At 31.8% G+C, this 24883-nt stretch overlaps 1 protein-coding gene across 1 annotated transcript in view; it reads right to left on the bottom strand.

Annotated features, from left to right (window-relative positions):
- Positions 1–4662: 4662 nt before the first annotated feature.
- The window catches only part of LOC118186810 (zinc finger BED domain-containing protein 5-like), a 29122-nt gene continuing 8901 nt past the window's right edge, over positions 4663–24883 (bottom strand). The window contains exon 3 of the mRNA XM_085819673.1: positions 4663–4729. Coding sequence (XP_085675799.1) covers positions 4663–4729 — 67 coding nt within the window. The remainder of the gene's footprint in view (positions 4730–24883) is intronic.

Consider the following 24883-nt stretch of genomic DNA (forward strand, 5'->3'; position numbering starts at 1 on the left):
TAAAATTTAATAACTCATTTTCGCCTGTGTGATGGATTTCTTACCAAAATTTCTAGAAGTTTCTAGATTTACTAGAAATACTTTCAATTCAATATTGTAATATTTGTATACAGAAGATAAGTGCTTGAATACGGAAAATAATTTTTTAACACGCTGATGAAAATTGCATCTTTTAATAGTCCTTTCACAAATCTTGTAAAATTTGATCGCGAAAATATCGTTTTTCCTTTTCTTTATCCTACGTATCATAGTTATCATAGTATTCAAAACATGAATGGGAAAAGTATAAAATATGTCGCAAGGTCAGTTTTAATTTATTCGGGATTTCTGTGTATATCCGGCGCTTCTCGAGATAATGAAAATTCAAACAAATTGCATTTTACATTAAACCACATACTTATTTTTTCGTCATCTTATCTGTATGGCATATTCCACCGTAATGTTATAAAATTCACATATTTTGTCCGGTATCAGTCGGTTAGTATTAATTTTTTTGTAAATTAAATTCGACATGCAACTTACTAATAATAGGACATTTTCCGAAGCAGATTTTTTAAAGACGTAATACAGCAATTGTATGTAAATCTTATTTCTTAAAAATCTATCTTGAGCTCTTAATTTAATCTCATATATGAACATTTTTAACTTTTTAATTCTTGGGTTTCGCTTTAAAATTCTTGGGTTTGGCTTGATTTGATAATATTAACTAGTCCAATTACTCTAACAGATGTAAAGCGAGTTATAACTATATTTGAAGTAACTAAAAAGTTTTAAATAACCTTTTCATTTATAACCTAGAACATAAACGCAGTTTCTTGTGCACCAATTTCAGCCACAGACGTCTGTGATGCAACTACAGACTGTAAATAGAACAATGAAAATTAAGTTAAACGTTAAGCAATAATCAAGTATTACCCCATTAAATATTACTAAAAGCTGACTCATTAAGTTTTCTCGGAGAGACAGGAATTAAATGTCGGCAGTGATAGAAGAAAAGCTAAATAATGAAAACTCTTAAAGCTGGCAGGAAACTAACACACAGAGTGCATACAAAGCCAGAAACACGCTGTTTCTCAAAATCCAAAAACGCCCACCAACGGCCGAGTGGTAAAGTCGCTGAACACTGGTAGTTCGGTCTGTGATTCGAATCCCGAGAAGCGGCTGGCTGCATGAGCGTTTTTGTTGTTTTATCATATGTAATGTGTAAAAGATCCATTTTCCTTTGGAAAGAATGCATCCCTTCCTTTAGGCAGATAGCTCTCGAGGCTTTGCCATACTCCCATAAACCAAACCAAGCCAAAATCTAAAAACCTCACTTTAAATCCTGATTAACTCATTTGCATTCAGGTGAGCAATGCATAAAACAGAACTTTTAGTAGAGACCAAAATCATAAAAACTAGTTAATTTAAATGATAATTTTACAAAATATCTTTAAATATAAATTAAAATCAGGAAATGCATAAATTGCGCAGAATTAATAATTTTCTGTAGTAATTAACGTAATAACAAGAAAACTTTAAATAATGTAATATATTCCAAACACTTTTAAACAAAAACAGAAATAACAATAAATTATACCAAATAAAACAAAACTCTCACAATATTAGTTAATAGTTGAAAATTCTTTGGTCTTTGACAAGAAGCAGCCAAAAGAATTTTCTACAAAGGGATGTTTGTGAATTATATCTGAATGAAAAATAAAAGAAAAATTAATCTTATAAGAATTATTTTAAAGTAATAAAGATTAAGTAGATCAGCGTGCATCAATACAAAATAGAAAGACTTTAAAAAACTCTTTCAATAAGTTTAGCATTTGATATTATTTAAATTCGTTTATCTATATATAAGTTACTCTGACGTAACTCGAAATAGTTATGCAATATGCTAAAAAGACTGAAAGTAAAAATTTTGAAAATAAGTGGGAATTATTTAATTTAAAGTCTAGATTTTTTTTTTCGAAAAACAAAATGCTACCTTGCGTAAGTCATTAGGTTTCATCGATGCAAAAGAATGAAAAATGGGCAAAGGGCCCTGCCCGGGATTCGAACTCCAGACCTCCCAGAGAAGGGCAGAACATGTTTTCACTCACACCACTAGGACACGGGAAAAGAAATGAGAGAATGCCTTATATACTTCCTCTTTTAAAGGGCGGTTCGTCACTGCAGTTCGTCAATGGTGATTGCGTCTTCTAGTCTCCAGTCGACCTTCGTTCAGTGCCCTTCGTTCAGAATCGTTCAGTTCCATTTAGTTCGAGCGTCGCTTGTCTTGTAGAATTTTTTTGATATCAGGAAACTGAAGAAATCCACAATTCCCTCAGCGAGATTGAAACTCCGGGCCTGCAAATTACGCGTTCAGCGTTCTTCCAGTTACAGCGAGAAGGCATTCGGAAAGGATAAGGACATACTCTATAAAGTCACCAACGGAAAAGACAAATGCAGAATCCAAAAACACAGAACAGAAAAAAAAAAAAAAAACGCTGAAATGCTACATTTGTGAATTGTTAAATGTGAAATTCTTAAATAAAATTTCAGTCGAGATCAAAGGGAAATAATTAAAAAGCAAAACAAACACAGAGGGACCAAACACGGCATAAATCCCTTGTAAATTGAATGTAGCTGAAGAGCAAAAATAAAATGGTCATCAAGCCTACAGTTCTCGACTGATTCGAAATCAGATACACAATATAAAAAAATCTCATGTGTACACCAAATGACTTCCTTGTACGGAATATTAAATTATACGCATTTTTTCTTGCATTTAATTTAAGCTTATTGGATTAAATTAAGTCTACTTCTTCGATAGCGCATATACCGCAATAGAATAAATGCACTCTTTAAAATTCAGTATACTTGTTTACGATAGCGACACTCTGGCGCTAGGTTCACTTAACAATATTATATTTCGTTCATATTATAACTCAGAATACACAAAATTTACATCATTTGAAGAATTATCTAATCGATGCCACATGTTCTATTCAAATATTATAATAAATCTAGAATGATGTATGAAAGAAAGCAAACAAAACAGAAAGAAACAGTTTTTCACAGACGATTCAGTATTTCTCATTCTATTAATTCAGTTCTCACTTCACAACAAGACAAAAATACATAAAAACTCAAAACATATGTATTAAAAATTACGAAGTAAATCTTAGACACTTACTTCTTCGAAAGAATTCCAGAAAGGATTAAGCATGATTTAGTTCGCAATAATAAATTAAGGCGTTATCTTTGTTGTTGCGAAGCTTAGTCTCTGCAGATTGGCAATAAATTTAATATTCTGTTGTTTCAAATGTAAGCAAATATGTCCGCCATGTTATTTAAAAATTAGGCTTAAACGCACTTAAACAGCTTTTAAATTGTTAATAATTCTACAAATATTGCTTGCAGATTTTCTAAAGGCATAAAAACCTTAACCGAAAGATAAGAACAACATAATTCAATCATTTTTAAAGCAAAAAAATGCACAATTTACAAACATATAAGAGTAAAGAAACTGAGATCACTGAGCGTGGTAACAGAGTGGATTATATATTAATATATTTGTATATGTTTGGTGCGGCCGATTGCAACCAAAATACGAGATGCACATCTACATGTTATAGTAGTCCTATGTACAACATTTCAACGTTCTGAGGCTGCTCGTTTTTGAGTTATGCGAGATACGTTGATACAGACGCCACGAAAAATTCTCTTTAGAATTCATTTTAAAGCAGTTTTATAATTTTTGGAGAGGAAAAACATTATTTATTCTGTCCTTACGTACAAATGTCACGCAAAAACATCATTAAATTGCATTTGATAGCAGTCAAAATGGATAATTTCGTTGAAATATGCTGCCTGAAACTGTTCGTGATCACAATACTTTTTTTTTACTTCGTACAAGGAAGTAAAATGAAAAATTCTTAGGAGAAAAATTCAATAATATTTTTTAAACTAATAAATTGAAAACAAAATGGCATAATCCAAAAGTGATTTTTCCTTTTTTTGTATTTTGTATTACTGATTCAAGTCTAATCGGTGCTAATCTTGCTGAATGAATTCGAACATCAAATTTTATCATAATATAATTTTTTTTAAAGTTTTTTAAGATCTTCTCATATCGTATTAACATATTCTCATTTACTTAAGTTTATTACTTTAAAGTATTTTTTTAATTTAATTTTTCTATTCAGTCTTGTTTTTATTCAGACATAATTCAGAAACGTGGCTCTAAGAAAAAGTCTTTCGCTGCTTCTTGACAAAGAGCAAAGGATTTTTAATTGTTATTATTATTGCGTGAACTTTGTTTTGATATGTATTAATTTACTTTTATTTCAGTTTCGATTTTAAACGTTTTGGGAATATATTACATTATTTTGTGTTTTCCTGTTAATATGTTTACCATTATAGAAGGATATTAATTTAACTTCATTATTTAATTAATTTCGCAACATTTTGCACAGGATTAATAATAACTATTAATTATTAATTATTTTTACAAATATATCTCTACCTTCTATAGCTATAACCATACCTATATTGATAATATATATTTGCATCTCTCTATATATAAATATATATAACTTAAGCTATTTTTTACAAATGTATATATACACAATTAGAGACAAAAATGTAAGACATTTAGAACCTAATTCACAAAGACCTGAGGAAATAAATTCAAAACCAGTAAAGCCCCAAAATTTCCCAATCGAAAACACCAACAAATGTTTTCAAAGCAGGATTCCTGAAACAAATGAAAAATATAAAAATACAAAAGTACAAAAATTGGAAGAAAAATTCAATCAAAATCTGATTCAACGTTATCAAGAGGACGTAGATCAGATTTAAATGAATCCCTTTTGCAAGGAAAACTGTTGCGTTTCTGTTCTTCCAAAATTAGCTTATGAACTATCATAAATAATTTAATTATATTAGTTCATCCGAAAATTTGTAACGCCTTCCCGACGCAACAGATTTCCTATCATATGGAATGTACAAAAATAATTCCATTTGAAATAAATTCAACATCCGTAAAGGTAGAAGAAAAATATACATATAATATTGAATTAAATTTCAAATATAAATTCAAAATAAAAAGGAAATTACTAAATATGTAACAATAATTAACAAAGAACCTTAATTTCGAACTCCTTAACTTTCGAACTTAATTCGAATGGCTAAAGGTGCCAATGGCAAAACAATTTTGGCCAATGACAAAATTTGAAATCTGACAAAATGTGAGTTTTCTTTTTTTAGGTTTTAAAATGTTTTAATGAAAGTGTGAAAAGCGAAAAAAGAAACAAATGTTTGAAAAGATTAAAATCTCACATCATGGGCTTATCACAATGACTTAAAATAGGTCCTCTTTTAAAGAATAGGCAAGAAAAACGCACAGTAATATATAGATATATATAAATACAAATTACACTATAAAATTCTCTAAAACATCATTCTTTATCCTTCTCTTATTTGAGCTTTCAGAGAAAAATATCATTACATTAAATAATTTTATAGGGTGCAGACCACTCCAGCTTTTTTAAATAAACTCTTAATGAAGTTAATTGGAATTTAATGTTCTTGTAAAATTTTAGCGAGAAAAAGAAATTCTTGCTCTTGTTGTTCATTTTCTGGGCACACATTTAAAATTCTGGTAATTTGATTAAAAATTTTATTTGAAAAAACTATTTTAGAGCTCAAGACGAAAGAGAAACACGCCGACGTGGAAAATAAAACACCCAAATCGACAACCTTGTATTCCGCGTAGATTTTGTAGAATTCCAATAATTTCTTTCTCGCATTTGCAGAATTTTGTGCTCCTGATGAAGGGGAACCGTTTTACCCTCGAAATCGATTGGGATTTTACAAAATCTAAGCCGAATAGAAGGTTGTCGATTTGCCTGTTTTATTTTAGAGATGCTGATATTCCAAATTATTTGATTTTCTCTCTTCATGTTTTTGTGCATTAGGTTCTAAATTTCTTACTTTTTTTCTGTAATTGAATAAGCTTTCAGCACCATTTTGCGCAAAAATAACATTGGCTTTATTCTTTGTCGTTTTAAAAATTTTGTGATACTGTGTGTGTATATATGTATATTTGTACCATTATATATCTTTAGCTGCACACATCTGTATATATATCTGCTATTTTCTGTACAGCTTTTCTTCAAATGTTTTAAAAATTAATCTTTTGTTGATCTATAGATATATAGAATGAGAGAGAGAAAATTTCAGATATTTACTTATGTACTTTCTACATAATACTTATACATCTCCACATTTATTCATTTATCAATAACCACATGTTAGAATGTTAATTTAAACTTTTATAGCAATGCTTGTCTCCTTAATCCTGAAGTCATCCATTAACAAGAAAAGTAAACTAAGCGTTAATGCTTAAAATGGAAACTGAAATTAAGCCATCTTTAAATTTCTCAAAAGCGAATTCTATGTATTTGGAGAAAGAATTTGAGATATTTGCTTATGTACTCTTTTAAATAATACTTGTATATCTTTACACTTATTCATTGATCAATAACTACATCTAACATCGTGTTAGAACTTTAATTTAAAATTTCATAGCAGTGTTTGTCTACTTAATACCGAAATCATCCATTGACAAGCAAAGTAAACTATGCGTTAATGTTTAAAAGGGACACTGAAATTAAGCTGTCTTTTAACTAAATAAAACAGTCTTTTAATTTCTCGAAAGCGGTTTGACATTCCATAACCTAATTATAACAACAATGTTTATTTCGATGTTTAAGTAACCTTTTTGGAAGATGTTTCACACGGAGTAATTTTTTTAATAATTTGGAATGCATTTTTGATGTGCATTCATGCTTTAAAGAATTTATCGAAACTATAATTTTATTTTTTCGAAGGTCACCTTGTCTTGTAGCTTCAGTTGTGTTCTGTGTTGGTATTGTCTAACGTATCCATAGGGCTTTAGGATTATTAGTCTCGAAACGGCATTTGGCGTCGAATCACTTGAAGGAAAGATAAAATACGTTATACAAGTTCCCCCTTTTAAAGGGCGACTGGAGATGCGGGGACCCAGTAGCAAAATTTATCGAAACTATAATTTTATTTTTTCGAAGGTCACCTTGTCTTGTAGCTTCAGTTGTGTTCTGTGTTGGTATTGTCTAACGTATCCATAGGGCTTTAGGATTATTAGTCTCGAAACGGCATTTGGCGTCGAATCACTTGAAGGAAAGATAAAATACGTTATACAAGTTCCCCCTTTTAATGGGCGACTGGAGATGCGGGGACCCAGTAGCAAAATTTATCGAAACTATAATTTTATTTTTTCGAAGGTCACCTTGTCTTGTAGCTTCAGTTGTGTTCTGTGTTGGTATTGTCTAACGTATCCATAGGGCTTTAGGATTATTAGTCTCGAAACGGCATTTGGCGTCGAATCACTTGAAGGAAAGATAAAATACGTTATACAAGTTCCCCCTTTTAAAGGGCGACTGGAGATGCGGGGACCCAGTAGCAAAATTTATCGAAACTATAATTTTATTTTTTCGAAGGTCACCTTGTCTTGTAGCTTCAGTTGTGTTCTGTGTTGGTATTGTCTAACGTATCCATAGGGCTTTAGGATTATTAGTCTCGAAACGGCATTTGGCGTCGAATCACTTGAAGGAAAGATAAAATACGTTATACAAGTTCCCCCTTTTAAAGGGCGACTGGAGATGAGGGGACCCAGTAGCAAAATTTATCGAAACTATAATTTTATTTTTTCGAAGGTCACCTTGTCTTGTAGCTTCAGTTGTGTTCTGTGTTGGTATTGTCTAACGTATCCATAGGGCTTTAGGATTATTAGTCTCGAAACGGCATTTGGCGTCGAATCACTTGAAGGAAAGATAAAATACGTTATACAAGTTCCCCCTTTTAAAGGGCGACTGGAGATGAAGGGACCCAGTAGCAAAATTTATCGAAACTATAATTTTATTTTTTCGAAGGTCACCTTGTCTTGTAGCTTCAGTTGTGTTCTGTGTTGGTATTGTCTAACGTATCCATAGGGCTTTAGGATTATTAGTCTCGAAACGGCATTTGGCGTCGAATCACTTGAAGGAAAGATAAAATACGTTATACAAGTTCCCCCTTTTAAAGGGCGACTGGAGATGCGGGGACCCAGTAGCAAAATTTATCGAAACTATAATTTTATTTTTTCGAAGGTCACCTTGTCTTGTAGCTTCAGTTGTGTTCTGTGTTGGTATTGTCTAACGTATCCATAGGGCTTTAGGATTATTAGTCTCGAAACGGCATTTGGCGTCGAATCACTTGAAGGAAAGATAAAATACGTTATACAAGTTCCCCCTTTTAAAGGGCGACTGGAGATGCGGGGACCCAGTAGCAAAATTTATCGAAACTATAATTTTATTTTTTCGAAGGTCACCTTGTCTTGTAGCTTCAGTTGTGTTCTGTGTTGGTATTGTCTAACGTATCCATAGGGCTTTAGGATTATTAGTCTCGAAACGGCATTTGGCGTCGAATCACTTGAAGGAAAGATAAAATACGTTATACAAGTTCCCCCTTTTAAAGGGCGACTGGAGATGAGGGGACCCAGTAGCAAAATTTATCGAAACTATAATTTTATTTTTTCGAAGGTCACCTTGTCTTGTAGCTTCAGTTGTGTTCTGTGTTGGTATTGTCTAACGTATCCATAGGGCTTTAGGATTATTAGTCTCGAAACGGCATTTGGCGTCGAATCACTTGAAGGAAAGATAAAATACGTTATACAAGTTCCCCCTTTTAAAGGGCGACTGGAGATGAGGGGACCCAGTAGCAAAATTTATCGAAACTATAATTTTATTTTTTCGAAGGTCACCTTGTCTTGTAGCTTCAGTTGTGTTCTGTGTTGGTATTGTCTAACGTATCCATAGGGCTTTAGGATTATTAGTCTCGAAACGGCATTTGGCGTCGAATCACTTGAAGGAAAGATAAAATACGTTATACAAGTTCCCCCTTTTAAAGGGCGACTGGAGATGAGGGGACCCAGTAGCAAAATTTATCGAAACTATAATTTTATTTTTTCGAAGGTCACCTTGTCTTGTAGCTTCAGTTGTGTTCTGTGTTGGTATTGTCTAACGTATCCATAGGGCTTTAGGATTATTAGTCTCGAAACGGCATTTGGCGTCGAATCACTTGAAGGAAAGATAAAATACGTTATACAAGTTCCCCCTTTTAAAGGGCGACTGGAGATGCGGGGACCCAGTAGCAAAATTTATCGAAACTATAATTTTATTTTTTCGAAGGTCACCTTGTCTTGTAGCTTCAGTTGTGTTCTGTGTTGGTATTGTCTAACGTATCCATAGGGCTTTAGGATTATTAGTCTCGAAACGGCATTTGGCGTCGAATCACTTGAAGGAAAGATAAAATACGTTATACAAGTTCCCCCTTTTAAAGGGCGACTGGAGATGCGGGGACCCAGTAGCAAAATTTATCGAAACTATAATTTTATTTTTTCGAAGGTCACCTTGTCTTGTAGCTTCAGTTGTGTTCTGTGTTGGTATTGTCTAACGTATCCATAGGGCTTTAGGATTATTAGTCTCGAAACGGCATTTGGCGTCGAATCACTTCAAGGAAAGATAAAATACGTTATACAAGTTCCCCCTTTTAAAGGGCGACTGGAGATGCGGGGACCCAGTAGCAAAATTCTGGAAGTGACAAAATACCGCCCACCACATTTTTAGTTTGGGCTCCATTGTAAAGCCTTTTATAATATTTTTAATATCAGGAAACTGAAGAAATCTGCAATACCCTCGCCAAGATTCAAACTCCCGACCTCCGGAATCATTGCTGTTACACCAATAAGACATGCGGAAAGGAGGGAGAAAATACGTTATACGAATATTGAAGGACACATCATTCTTAAAAGTTATAGATAAAAATAAAGGGACAAACGTTTCATTCTGGGTGTGTAAATTTAAAAAAAAAAAAAACAGGTTTTACTTGTAGCTAATTAAACCTATTAAAATATGATGCAGAATTTCGTATAAAACAGTATTATATTTATTGGAAAAACAAACTTCATTTTGTTTGCGAACGATCAACCTGATGTGATAAATCTCGTTGCTGTTTAAAGCATGGAATTGGCGAGAGGTTATGTGCTGGCCGCATCAGACTTTCTTTCAATTTTAATTTGCACGATATCTTGAATGTTTTAATTTTAGATTCTGTTTTTAACAAATTAGATATTCGTCTTAGATATTCAGACTGTCTTAAACTACCAGTCTGAAATTGGTACTCATATGGAACACGTATGACCGCTGACAGAGAAACAAATTGAATATTTTTTCAAATTAGGTTTAGTTTTCCCATTCACGCAATCAAACGCAATCAATATTACGTTTAATGAAACTTTATCTGTTAATAAGTTCAGATGCCCAGATTATTTTAGGTTTGTTAGATGATCTGCTGAACATGAAAAGTTTCTTCATTCAACAAATATATAGTTTGATTCTATATTTTAGAAATTATTATTTGATTATATTTTAGAAATGATACGAGATCCCTGATAACATATAATGCAATTTATGAAACGTCATTTTGTTAATATTTCAGCCATTTCAAAGAACAGTGTTAGCAGTATTAATTTCAGCTAGACTATATTTGTCAATAAAACACTTTAATATACTCCCAAAATAATTTTTAGGAGAAAATAATTAACGCATTTTCAGTACATAGAAAATAATTACTTATTCTCTCTCAAAACCCAGTCACAAAGCAAACTAAGTTGGTTTCCTTTTCAAGAAGATGGAATTCACTTTTCTGTCTTCTGCTTCTTCCAGTTTTTCAATGAGAGATGAACAGCAAGTTTGATTTAACCTCAGTTATCGAGTAAACATCCTTGATAAATTAAAATTGCTATCTTTTCTGGTGTTGGCTATCGTAAACAACAAGTTCCAGTAATTCGAGTTTTATGATTGAAAAATATAAAGGTATCTCTGTTCTGATTCCAAGTTCTTTATTCCCCGTAGGTGTGTTTTACATTCCTGTTAGAAACAAAATATTTCTAAGATTTTCTTTACTACAAACGATTCGCGGAAATCTCGAATTTTATCTCGGGTAGCCTTTGTAAACACCCACCTTTGAAAAGTTTTGTACCTCTTCTCGTCTTTTTGTATTAAAATATGTTTATAACCTTCAGGATCAGATTTCAAAATTTTCTCTTTAAATCATTAAAGTAATAAAAATGATGTAATACAATATAAGAAACAGTTAAATATGTTACTATAAGCTGCAATGACAAAAACTGCATAAAGCTTGCATACAAAGTTTCATGACAGCTGCACACATTAGTTCTGTTAGTTGCCTTTTATTTTAATTACCTTATATTAGAAAAGGCGAATATGTTTAACGTGGTCGCAGTCAGTTAAAGAATTTTTACGTCTGCAAAATGTTTAAGTGTTGCTACACTTTTTTATATTCGTTATATTATTTATATTTGGAATGCATTGATGAAAGTATGGTCTGAACTATTTGCTCCAGATAGTTCACCTGCTAAAATATTTTACTGCTGAGAGCTGTAAAAATGTTTCCAAATATTTGTTTGATATTTTTTCCTCTTTTCAAATGTTTACTCACAAAGTTTATACGAACTCGTTTTATACAAAAGCACTGAAAAATATTAAAATGTTCAGTTTAATTATTCTTTGTTTTGAAGCTGTGAACGGTAACTATTTTTAAAGCTACTTTCTTTTGGAAAACAGGTAAGGTGTTTAAAGCATGAATTGCCTACTTTAATTATTATTCCTAGCTTTAATAGTGGTATCAGCATCTTGGTCAGTATGTTCAAAAAAGCGGAGAGAAAAAAATATATGCGTCTTTGAAGCGTAGCTGCAGCTAGCGAAATTCCGCAAATAATAATTACATACTTTCTTATTTAGTAAAAGGAAACACTCCAAAAAAGAAATTCAATAATACCTTTTATTTAAAATCTTTTAATTTTTTGGTTGTCATTCTGAGCTACTAAATCATTATTCAATTCGTCAGAGAATCGGAAGCTTATTTCCATTACGTGCTTTCTAAGTGTGGTAAAATTCACATAATAGTATTTCAACTACGGCTCGAAACATCATTTCCTGTAAACCGCGGCTAAAAGAAAATTGATGTGCCACGTAAGCGACGCTCTTACTCGTCAAACCGTAATAAATTTAGCACAGATTTGTGTCGGTACTGAATATCGTATTTCTTAGTTGTAAAATACTTGTGGCAGGACCTGATTATCACTTAAACGTATGTTGATGTAAGGAAGATTTGTGTTTTTTAAGAAATAACATTTTAGCCAAAGATAAATTGGTTCAATCTTTTAGAAATGCCTTGTACTCAACATCTTTTGTCTTAAATTTTATAAAAAAAGCCATCGGTAAAGTAAAATGACTATCAAAACGATATTTGTAAGTAACAATGAATATGTTTATAGAGCGAAAATTCAAATCTGAAATTCTCCCTCCCCCCAGGGCATATCTCGAGACTTTTCTTACCGTGATTCGTGAGAGCTATTGTTAATCTTAAAACAAAATTGTACTGTATAACTAATTAACAATAAGGAAATTTTAGAACACACAGTTTCCTAAGCACTTAATACCAAAGGATAAAACGTTTTTGGACTTTAAGTCTAGTACCTAAAAAGCATAATCAATTCCAAACGTTAAACATTTGCTTGAAATATTTACCCTAAAATTCAGTTTACTGTAGGCAATTTAAAAAAAAAAATTCTCAAACACAAGTTTTCGTAACTTGACATATATGAGCAAACATTTATTCATTCTCTTTTTAAAGTATTCTGTGATTCAGAATGAAAATACAAAATTAAAACAAAATGAGAGTAATAGGTAAAAAATAAAAAAAAATAAAAATCTGAAAGCTTTCAGATTTTATATTACGCCCAAAGGGACGCTTTCTCACTTTTTGTGTGTTACTTTTATTTATTAAATATCATATTCTTTGCACTTAAACACCATAAAATTCCTTTCAGCAGCAATATCACAAAATATTTAAAAGAGCATATCTTTAGAATTTCCGATACACAATCTCCCGCGTTGAAGATAAAAATTGTTTTTTTCCCCCGTGCAGTGTTGTCATTGCTCGCTTTGAAATCGTTGATTGTCTTAAAAAATTCATAAATGTATTATTAAATATGAAATAGATAACAGAAAAATTCCAAATTCCAATTACCGTTGTTGTATCGCATTGCAAAAAATATGCATACATTTATGCAGATTCTTCATTATTTAATTTTTTAATTATATTACATTGCTGTAATATTTGGTGTCAACAATTTGAAAAGTGATTCGCCGTTTATAGTAAATCAATGGAAAATTCCAAAATGAAATTAATAGCCTTTTTGGGCTAATTGCCCCTTTGGGCTAATTATAACAATAAACATTAATAATAAGGTTATTAATAAAGACAAATAAACTTATTTAGGTACCCCTTTATAAACGATGCAAATTTATAATTTTTTGTTTGAAAATTCTTAAGATATATAATTTTCTTGTCTGTATACATAATCATCGATAGTCAAACCACCAATTCTATCATATGCATTACAAGGAAATATTTCTTCAGTTCTCACACTTGCATCTATACTATGGTTACGAATTACCGTTTATTTTCTAAAATCGTGATATAACTCATAATGAAAACACTTAAAATTGATAGAAATGTATTCAGAATAAAACTAGACTTTACGACATTCGGTGAATAATACCAAGCATAGTTGATCTGAATTCCGTTTACTTTTATTCATTATGAAAAGAAAAATTTTGGTGAGTTCTTTATTATCTGAAATCTGCATTTCAGGAAGAGGCACAGGCAATGTATATTCTAAGAATTCCTAAGTTACGAAAAGACGTTAATTGAGCAGACACATTTTCGTTTGAGCACGGTTAAAACTCTGAAGCAATTAAAAACTCTTGTCAATTAAACAAGCACATGAAACTGAACTCGCGCTAAATAAAATATTTTATTCTTGTAATGATAGCTTTCCGTAATGAATGCCTTGCTTGCTCTTGGAAATGACCTTTCATTTTTTCTAAATTTTGAATGCAATCCTAAATAGGAAGTTCTGTAAGACTGAAAGATGTAATGATTTACAGAGTAAGGGTGAATTTTATTTTCCTTCTTTTCTACTCTTGTGAAAATTAACTGACTTTGGTGAAAACACACGACAATCTCAAACTGCTTGACGGTATTTTTAAAAATAATTTTAAATCCAGGAAGCTTTCTTTATTCGCGCTTGAGTTTTAAGGCTGCCGATTTTTTTTTTTTTTTTTTTTTTTTTTTTTTTTGTAATAATAACAAATCTCATAGGTATGCTTAGACCTGCTCCAAAACAATAACAACGAAGTTTCTACTATTCCAGCAGTAATAATTCCAAACTTTCGAGTATTGAGTTTCACATTTTCAGTCAGAAAAAGAAATATATACTATCCTCAGATAAAATGCAGTAAAACTTAACGTTAAATGGAATGTTTTCGTTTAAAAATTTAGCAAGTAGGACTTCGTTCAGATAGAGATGGACTAAAAATTCTGTAAGTTGGACGTTCTTCGAGTAGAGTTGAATTACTCTTTATTTCGGATCAACTGAAATTTCATATTACCTTCACACTAATAAGGTGTATTTGGTTTTCTAAATCTTCTTTGTAAAATACTTCAATCTGATTTATATACTGAGCTTCCTTTTCAGAATGTTTTTTGAAAGCATTTATGTTTTATAGTATTATAAAGAAAGTTTTAATTTAATTAACAAATATAATTTATATTTTATTTGCAGTTAAGAAAATATTACCTTTTTTTCTCTTTTTGAATTGTATTTTTATTGTATATTGGGAACACTGCATTTTAAGAAATAAAAATACAACGTTATTAAAATAGTTTTAATGTATTTGCGTTTATATTTTCATTTATATTTCTGTTGTTGAAAAAACCCCCATCTTATCCAAAGAAAATATATGCCCATGAGCAGGTTTTTCTCTATGATAAAAATTAAAAATTATGACAGAGAAGAAACGATTATAGATCCAAATCAAAATCCTCTAATACCACTCTTTCCTTATGATTATAGGAGAATCGTAATCGCGAAAAACAAATGTTTTAATGAATTTACTTCCAAAGCTTTAAACTACGATCCATTAGACGTATGTGATATTCATTAGAGTTTATTAGTATTTTCATTTATACGTAAACAGTCTAATTTCCCGTCAGAACCCTATGCTAGCAAGCCACTAGAGTAAACTGTCATTAAGACGAATCTCAAACGACCGATAAATCAAGAGTTCATGTTAAAAAAATGTATGTTACCTATGAACTCAAATTTTATTTGGGGAATAATATTTTCTACACATTAGCCAATTACAGTGTATAGTTACATGAAGACTACAATAAAGCGTCATAGAAAACACTGCAGCACTATATTAATTATTGTACTGAGCTTGAAAAATGCACTCACAGATAATTCTTTGAGGAAACATTTCTGTATATTGCTTTGCCGCACACGAGAACAAAAATGCCTGGTAACTTCACGGCCAACTGTACTTATAGCTGCCGTAAAATTAGCTCTCGATTCAGTATGTACAAAGCTTTCTGTAATGCTTAAGGCACTTAACATTTCCTGGAGTGTAGAATGATATCTTCCTCCTAACTTTCTTCTAGTGGCATTTCTTGCTCCTCAGACAAAACTGCTTGTACTACATCAGATTCCACTGAAGTACTGAAGACAACATCGTTATCTGTAACATCTTCTCAAAATAACTGGTTTACATGATCAACGTATTTGTATCTGTAGGCTCTGCTAAAACAATTCTATATGTTTTATGGCAATACCACCCTACGTACAAAGCCACGGCACGGCTGACACTATATACTCGTCTACACAAAGCATGGTTGCCATATGAAACCACTTATTCCTTTAAGACTTTTGTTTTCTTTGCGTAAGGCTTATATCGTTTGGTTTTAAATAAATAAATGCATATATATATATATATGATTTGCCTTTCATCGACTGCATTTCTTAATTTCAAATACGTATCTTAACTTTTCTTAAATATTGTTACAGTTAAAATAATAACGATATAGTAAAGAAATAGATTTAACATACTTCAGATGGTATTAATAAATATATATTTAAAATCTGGTAGATGCTGGTTTGCTTTTTAAAGAATATATATTTTACTAAGTATACTCTTCTTTAATAAAAAGCAAAAATGATAATGCATAATGGCAAGTGTACAGCTGATTAAAACCAGAAAACACTATATTTATCTTAAATATGTCTTATTTTTGTAATATCAGTTTTTAATAGCATTTTCTCTTTCCTCCTAAATACAGATTTGCACATACTTGTTTAGTAATTTTCCGCTTTTTATAGCTTTTTTCACTTCACTGTAGGACTGAATTTTTTAAGAGATGAGAAACCTAGCGTATGATTTGAAAAATACAATTTCTTTAGCGTCTATCAATATTTATTCAATGGTAATTTTAAATAAAGTATCAAAATATTCCACATATTTGAGCTCTTTTAATTAGATTATTATTACTTTTGAAGAATATGTAATTGCATCTTTCTCAATAATAAAAAAGAAAAATTTCAACAAACTTTACACTTGCTAGAAATTTAAAATTCTCAAGTTTCATACTAATAGTTTACTGTTTGTAACATCCTTTTGCTTAATATGTAATTTTCTTGCAGCTAGTAAATTTATATTCGTGAACGCATTTCATTGTAACTTATCCAAGAATTTTTTAGCAAATGATAAATGTGAAGTTATACAATATATGTACTTACTGGAATCTTTTATCAGGATAATCATTAGAAATTTAAAACACCAAATTAGAACTGTAGGGAATAACAAGTTGTTTGTATTTTTCTATTAAAAATCAAAATTAATGTAGTGCATTTCTTGTATTAAGGTCAGATTTAAAATTTTCAAAATAATTTCAGATCTTTATTAAAAGAAAGTGCCACAACTAGGGTGCTAAATGCATTAAGTAGGATTTTGTTTTTTGGCATGATTTTTTTCGACCAGTAAAATTATAATTAGAAATAACAGGAAATGACACTAAAAATTACAGTGGGTAAAAGAGGGTGAAAGTTCATTTAAGTAATTTGATGTTACTTGCTTCTTATTACAGTAAATCTCTTTAATAAAAATAACTTAGTATAAATGTATGAGGGCTTACAGCTGGGAATAATTGAAAATATTATTTTTTTTTTCTCTAGTTTATTTTTGATAGAGTTTTTCATGTATTTTCCTCTGTATATGTACAATTATATCTTTAGAAATTTTCTTCTAAAGCATTTCGTTTTAGTTTTGACATAATTTAACATATAATAAAATGAAAATATAAAAAAACACTTAAGTTCTACCATAAATATGCATTGAATTGACCAAGTATTGTATCTTCAAAAATCAATATTTCTCTAGTTTACAATAAATATACCTTATTTTACACAAAACGTATAATATGTACGAGACCTTACAGCTTTAGCACTTTCCTGTCAGAATTGACTAATACAAATGCTTTTGTGTGTGTGCGTGCATGCATTTTGGAAGAGGTGGCCAAGATTTCACAAGAATAGAAAAAGCACGTTTTTTATTTAACATATTATACACATTCTTAAGAAAATATTCATTTAAATAAGATAAATTACAAGTTAAGTCTGGAAATATTAAGAAGAAATAGGTTAGTTTCACTCTCTTATTTCGTAAAGTATATCACATTTCTGCTACCTACATAATCTATTTTTAATGCTTTCAATCTCCGTTGCTTAGTTAGATTATTGAGAGATTATCATTCAACATTTTGCAGTAATTGTTTAGAAAACTATTTGTTGACGGTTGTATGATATTTTTCAAAATAATTTGAGGGTCATAATGTTTGGGGACAGTCATTCAGTTCTAAAAAAAATTCCTGAAGTAAATTTAAAGTAACTTTAAACACTGTGTCTCGTAGATTAACCGAAAATTAAAAAAAATTATTCATATTCACCTGAAATAAGTTTTTTAACAAAAGTAAAATTACATGTAACAGCATTTAAAATATCAGGATGAGGATATATAAGTCCACTATCAAAAACCTTAACACATGAGTGAATATTTCATAAGCTAACTCCTTATTAGTATTATTGAATTTACATACATCACATCTGAGGATTTTAGGATATTGTAAAAGCATTATCCAGCTATATATGTCAAAATAGGTATGAATGCATATTAAAATTTGAAAAAAAAATGTCCGCCTAGTCCGTGGATGTGGAATAATAAAATTTTCAGAATTTTGCATAAAATTATAATGCGTGTGTTGAAATCATGTGATGTAAAATTCTCTCTAAAATACTTAAAATATCTTTAAGGTTATTAATTTTTAACGCAATTATGTCTTGCTTCAATGATTTTAATGATACATTTCTAATGGCTACGGATATATTCATAATACAATCAATAATTAACGATTTCAGAATTCTTCGATAATTGTCATTAGAGGTATTAAGAATCATGGTATGAATGGGCCTGTGTATTACTATCCAATTATTTGGTAAAATCACAGTATCAAAACAAATTTTTAGTTCATCTAAATTATAAAACATTTGCTTTTTCTTATACTCTTCCTTTTCAGCTAAGCTATGTGCTAAAGCGTTTTCAGGCGCCTTTCTCTTTTAAGTCTTTTATGATCTGGTGAAACAATGGGACTAAGATGACGCAGATCATCAGGAAATAGCCTTGGAATTGCTGCATTTTTTAAACGAGGATATAAAAGCGATACAATTACCATCTTTCCGCGTTATTCATTAAAGAATTTAGTTCTCTCAGAATATCATGTAGTTTGAAGTGAGGTTCACACACCTTTCAGTATATAAAAAAGAATAAATAAATAAAGATGTATCAAAATGTTAAACAATCATAGAATGGTAAGAAGTTTGCCATCTTTTAAATTGTAACAGATTTAAATAATATTAAAATCTTGTAGTTTAAATAATTTAAATAGATGAACATTAAGGTATTTGTGAATGGCAATATTTGAAACCAGACACGAGTGCCTCGTGCGACTCTCGCACGAAGAATGTAATTTATTTTTAAATGTTAGAATATGTTTTCTTTTCTTGTTTGTATGTCGCCATTTTTTTGAGTGTTAAATAAAAGTTATTGCTGTGTTCCATCATTGGAGTTGCTTCATTTCGCCAAAGAAGTTTCACAGTCTTAATTATTTTGGAGGCACCGACCAAGATCGAATAATCGTGCGTATTTTTATTTTATTAGTTCATCACTGAACGCAATATTAGTGATACCAGGTTATCACTCCTGTTGATATTGAATTGTCTTATTTTATTAGTTCATCACTGAACATAATATTAGTGATACCAGATTATTACTTCCTGTTAATAATGAATTGCTTTATGTTATTAGTTCATCACTGAACGCAATATTAGCGATACCGGATTATTACTTCCTTTTAATATTGAATTGTCTTATTTTATTACCGTATTGGATATTATTTTTAATATTCATTTTAGTTGTCCAGACAGTAGATATATATATTGCTCTATGTTGTTATTCTTATTTTAGTCACCATTAATGTGGTAGAGAGAATGAACTTCATATAATTTAAATATTTCATTTTTGAGGTATACGTATTTAACAGAGTGCATTTAATTTCGTGATTCCTGACTGCATTAATTAATTAAAGTAATTAATTTGAGCTATTTTGAGGAAGTATAAAGAACACAGTGTTCGTTAATTTTAAACATAGAAACAATGTCTTACTTGGGAAGAGCTCGTAAGGAAGATTTGCAAAATCTCGCGGCTGAACTGGGAGTTCATGTGACTGCAGATTTGAAAATAGTCGATTTAAAACAGAAAATTGTTGAAAGTAGAGTTTATGATGAGGTATTCGTCAAATGAGTCTTAGACACAATAAGAGAAGAACGGAAAGCGAGGGAGGAAAGAGAAGAACGGAAAGCGAGGGAGGAAAGAGAAGAACGGAAAGGGAGGGAGGAAAGAGAAGAACGTAGGAGACAGGAAGAAGCAGAAGAGCGGAGAAGGAACGAACAGTATGAATTAGAGAGATTAAGACTTGAAGCAGAGACAAAGTCTCAAAATACCGGACAGATCCGGCCGAAAACGGAGCTGCGTCACCTTATGCAGAAATTCGATGACAAGAAAGGAAATATCAGTCTATATTTGCTATTGTTTGAAAGGCAAGCAGAATGGGCTAAAATTGATAAAGAAGAATTTGTATCTCATTTACTAGGACTACTTCCTTACGAAGTAACCCAGTTAATAGCTAGAGAACCCTCCGATAAAGCTAAAGACTATGAACACGTGAAAAATTTATTGTTAAGACGGTTTAAATTAAGCCCGGAAAAGTTTAGGCAGAAATTTATGAAACATCAAAAAAGTACCGAATCCACATGGGTGGATTTCAATTATGAAATAGAAAATTATTGCAAAGAATGGGTGACTGGTCTAGGAGTTAAGACTTTTGATCAGTTGCTAGATTTGATGGTGCTTGACCAACTTAAACGTCGAGTTCCTCCTGAAATTCGAGATCATTTTCTTGATGAATGGGTAGAGATGATTTCATCAAAAAAATTAGCTGAAAAACTTGATGCCTATGAAAACGTTTGCGGAAACTTTCAAAAGAGGCCTGTAGTGGATCGGCAGAAAGAAAGATACAATGCACTAACTCAAGGTAAATTGAGTTCAGATAATAAAAATAGAACTGAAAAAAAATTGTCATCAGGATTTAAATCGCAAAGCTGGTTTCATAGACCTAGAAGTCCACGTCCAGATGATAAATATGAAAAACGAAAAACGCCACAATGCTATCAGTGTGGGTCCTCTCAACATTTAAGACCCCAATGTCCAAAACTTAAGAATAGTACTGAATCTCCTGCTAATCTTAACAGAATTAGTGCAAAACCAGAGGATAAATTTCTATTACCTTATACTAGTATGGGTTACGTAAATGGTCATAAAATTCCTATATTAAGGGATTCAGGTGCTAGTATTGATATAGTTTGTCGCAAATACATCACGCCGGAAATTCTGACAGGTGAAAATGTGTGGGTGCAACAGCCATTAGATTTGAATCCAACCTGTTTACCATTGGCTGAGATCGAACTAAATTGCGATCTTGGGCGAGTAATAACTAAGGCTGCCATTATTAGAAATGAACTCGACAAAGGAAGGTATTTATTAGGCAATCGAACTTTTGCACAGTTGAATAAACAAGGAAAGGAACCTGATAGTTGTCCTCACCAGGTTAATGCTGTCTCTACTAGAGCTCAAAAGAAAAGAGAAATTGCACAACTTCAGCTTGCTGATAAGGAACTGTCTAAAATCATCCAAGAAGTTAAAGAAGGTACAATCAAAAATGAGAACTATAGTCTGACAGGAAAAGAACTTTTAGTTAAAAAAACGACGGATAAAATGGGCTTTGAATGACAGCTTGTCGTTATACCTGAAAACCTCAAGCCGTCAATTATAAAGATGTGGACGAAGGAACTTCTGGTCATTTGGGTGTCAAAAAGACCAAAGACAGACTTGCTAGATATTTTTACTGGACGAGGTGTTACAAAGAAACTGAAGATTTTGTAAGTACCTGTGATGCTTGTCAGCGCGCTGGAAAAGGAAATGACAAAAAGAAGGCTCCAATGACATTAGTACCAGTAATTTCAGAAATATTCACTAAAATAAATGCCGATGCCGTTGGTCCGCTACCTATTTCAAAGACTGGAAAAAATATATTATTACAGCTCTGTGTATGTCGTCGAAATATCCAGAGGCTGTTGCGGTGACAGACATTTCTTCGCTATCTGTGATTGATGCTTTCTTACAGATTTTCAGTCGTATGGGTTTCCCAAAAGTGATCCAAACAAATCAGGGGACCTCTTTCGTCAATGCTTTGACAGAGGAATTTTTGGAGTGTTTCGGCATTAAACATGTAAGAAGCTCTGTGTATCATCCGCAGAGTAATCCCATTGAGCGATTCCATAGAACGCTAAAAAGGGTGTTAAGAGTCGTATGTATAGGAGCGACTTCGGATTGGGAGAATTATCTACCATCAGTTCTTTTTGCTCTCAGAACAGTCACATACGAAAGCACTGGTTTTACACCAGCAGAATTAGTTCATGGCAAAAACCTACGAACGCCAGTCACTTTACTTTATGAGCAGTGGTTAGAACCGATTGAAGAAAGTAATAATGTTGTCAGTTACGTTTTCGAACTTATTAATCGAATGAAGAAATGCCAAGAACTTGCCGTGGAAAACATGAAAGAAGCTCAACAACGGAGGAAAACATGGTACGATCGAAACGCAGTGAAAAGAGAATTTGCTAGAGGAGATTTAGTTCTTGTTTTATCAACGAATCGTCAAAATAAACTAGAAGTACAGTGGAAAGGACCTGGAAAAATAGAGCAGAAAATTTCAGAAACCAATTATATTGTAAGTTTCGAGGAACAAAATGAGCCAAATCAAGTATATCACATTAACATGCTTAAACCATATTACAAAAGACCAGAAATGATTAATATGATAACTGAAGTGGAAGGAGACTTAGAAATGGACATTCCTCGTTTACCTTCCAATCCAAGTATATTAAATTTTTCGGACATCATAGAGGAGAATGAACTCGAGAAAAGGTTGAAATCCGAGCAAATAGAAGATTTACGAAAGATTTTATGGAAATATTCTGGTTGTTTTTCAAATAATCCTGGACTAACAAACTTGGTTTGTCACGATATTGAGCTATTAAATAACGAACCAATACAAATAAAGCCATACAGACTGTCACCCCGACAGACTGAAATTCTCAAAAGGGAAATACAGAAAATGCTCGATCTTAAAATTATAGAGCCGGGAGAATCGGACTATACATCTCCCATGATTTTGATAGAATCTTCATCAAAGGATCCTCGGCCTTTGATGAATATCCAGAGGATTGATATCCAGAGGATTTGATTATCGTAAACTCAATGCTGTTACTAAAACTGAATACTATCCTTTGCCTAATATTGAAGAACGTATCGAAACTGTAGCAAAAGCAAAATATATTACCCTATTAGATTTATCTAGAGGCTACTGGCAACTTCCGTTAACAGAAAGCGCCCAAAGATATGCAACATTTGTAACTAGTTTTGAAGTTTCAGGCCTCTACGTTTACCCTTTGGATTAAAAAATGCCCTATATTTTTTTAGCAAAGTTATGACTAAAGTCCTGGCTGGATGCGAAGGTTTCGCTGTACCATACCTGGATGACATTGCCATTTACTCAGAAAACTGGGAAGAGCACCTTAAAAACTTAACTTCTGTTCTAGAGAGAATACAGAAAGCAAATTTACGACTAAAACCATCAAAATGTAAATTTGCACAAGATCAAGTGAGATACCTAGGCCATGTTGTGGGACAAGGACAACGAACCCCGGATGAAGTAAAGATCCTGGCTGTAAAGGAGTATCCTACACCTAAAACCAAAACAGAAGTACGTGCTTTCTTAGGACTAGTAGGGTATTATCGCCAGTACATACCGAGATTTTCCGAAAATTGCCTCACCCCTCACGGACGCTTTGAAAGGGGTAACAAAAAAAGGAAATATACAATGGTCTGAAATATGTGACAAAGCTTTTAAAAATTTAAAAGAGTTGCTATGCAAGAAACCAATTGTGTATGCTCCCGATTTTGATAAAAGGTTTATTATACAAACCGATGCCTCAGACAATGGCATGGGTATAGTACTATGCCAATTAGATGATGAACAACGTGAACATCCTATCTTGTATATAAGCAAAAAATTTACTAAATTTGAAAAGAATTATTGTACTACTGAAAAGGAGTGCGCTGCTATCATCTACGCTATCAAGAAACTGCATTTTTATCTGGACGGTCAGCAAGAATTCTTGATTCAGACTGATCATAATCCTTTGGTCTGGCTACAATCCAACGCCAAATGTAACTCTAGATTGATGCGCTGGGCACTCTCATTACAACCTTATAATTTTAAGGTCATTCATCGCAAAGGATCTTTGCACAAGAACGTAGATGTTCTGAGTAGAATTAAGTAATGTAATAACTTTTAGTGTATGTAACCACGTTCAGGATTTATTTATTTATTTAATGTATACTCAACTGATGTATTTGAACGTTCTCCATTTTTTTTCTTCCTATTTAAATGTGGTGTAAAAATATTTGTTTAAAACTTAAAATTTTCGGCCTGAAAATTTGGAAACTTATGAGAGAAGTTATCTTTTCTCTTTAAGCAATTGAGCAACCGAGCTTATAAACTTTCGAAATTTACAGAACTTTTCCCTTCGGTAAAAGTCTCTCCGTTGGGGGAGAGGTTGTAACAGATTTAAATAATATTAAAATCTTGTAGTTTAAATAATTTAAATAGATGAACATTAAGGTATTTGTGAATGGCAATATTTGAAACCAGACTCGAGTGCCTCGTGCGACTCTCGCACGAAGAATGTAATTTATTTTTAAATGTTAGAATATGTTTTCTTTTCTTGTTTGTATGTCGCCATTTTTTTGAGTGTTAAATAAAAGTTATTGCTGTGTTCCATCATTGGAGTTGCTTCATTTCGCCAAAGAAGTATCACAAAATACATGCATAGATCTTATAAGTCTAACCTTATTTAAGTGTACAGTGTGTTCACTAAAAATTACTGACTGAAAAAATAAAAAATCTGGAAGAATCCATATTTCAAAGCTTGTCTCAAAAAGGCTTCATTTTATTTTTATTTAATTATGGCAAAGCTCTCAAGGGCTATATGCTTAAAAGAAGTGGTGACTTCATGGACAACGTTTTAAGAGAATTCGGCTCGTATACATGTTACACATGGGAAAACAACTATAACTATAACTATAACGTCCAAACAGTCAGCCTTTCGTCG

Source organism: Stegodyphus dumicola, chromosome 6 (assembly GCF_044657685.1).
Source record: "Stegodyphus dumicola isolate Sdum_Otavi_A_Nest chromosome 6, ASM4465768v1".
NCBI lineage: Eukaryota > Metazoa > Arthropoda > Arachnida > Araneae > Eresidae > Stegodyphus > Stegodyphus dumicola.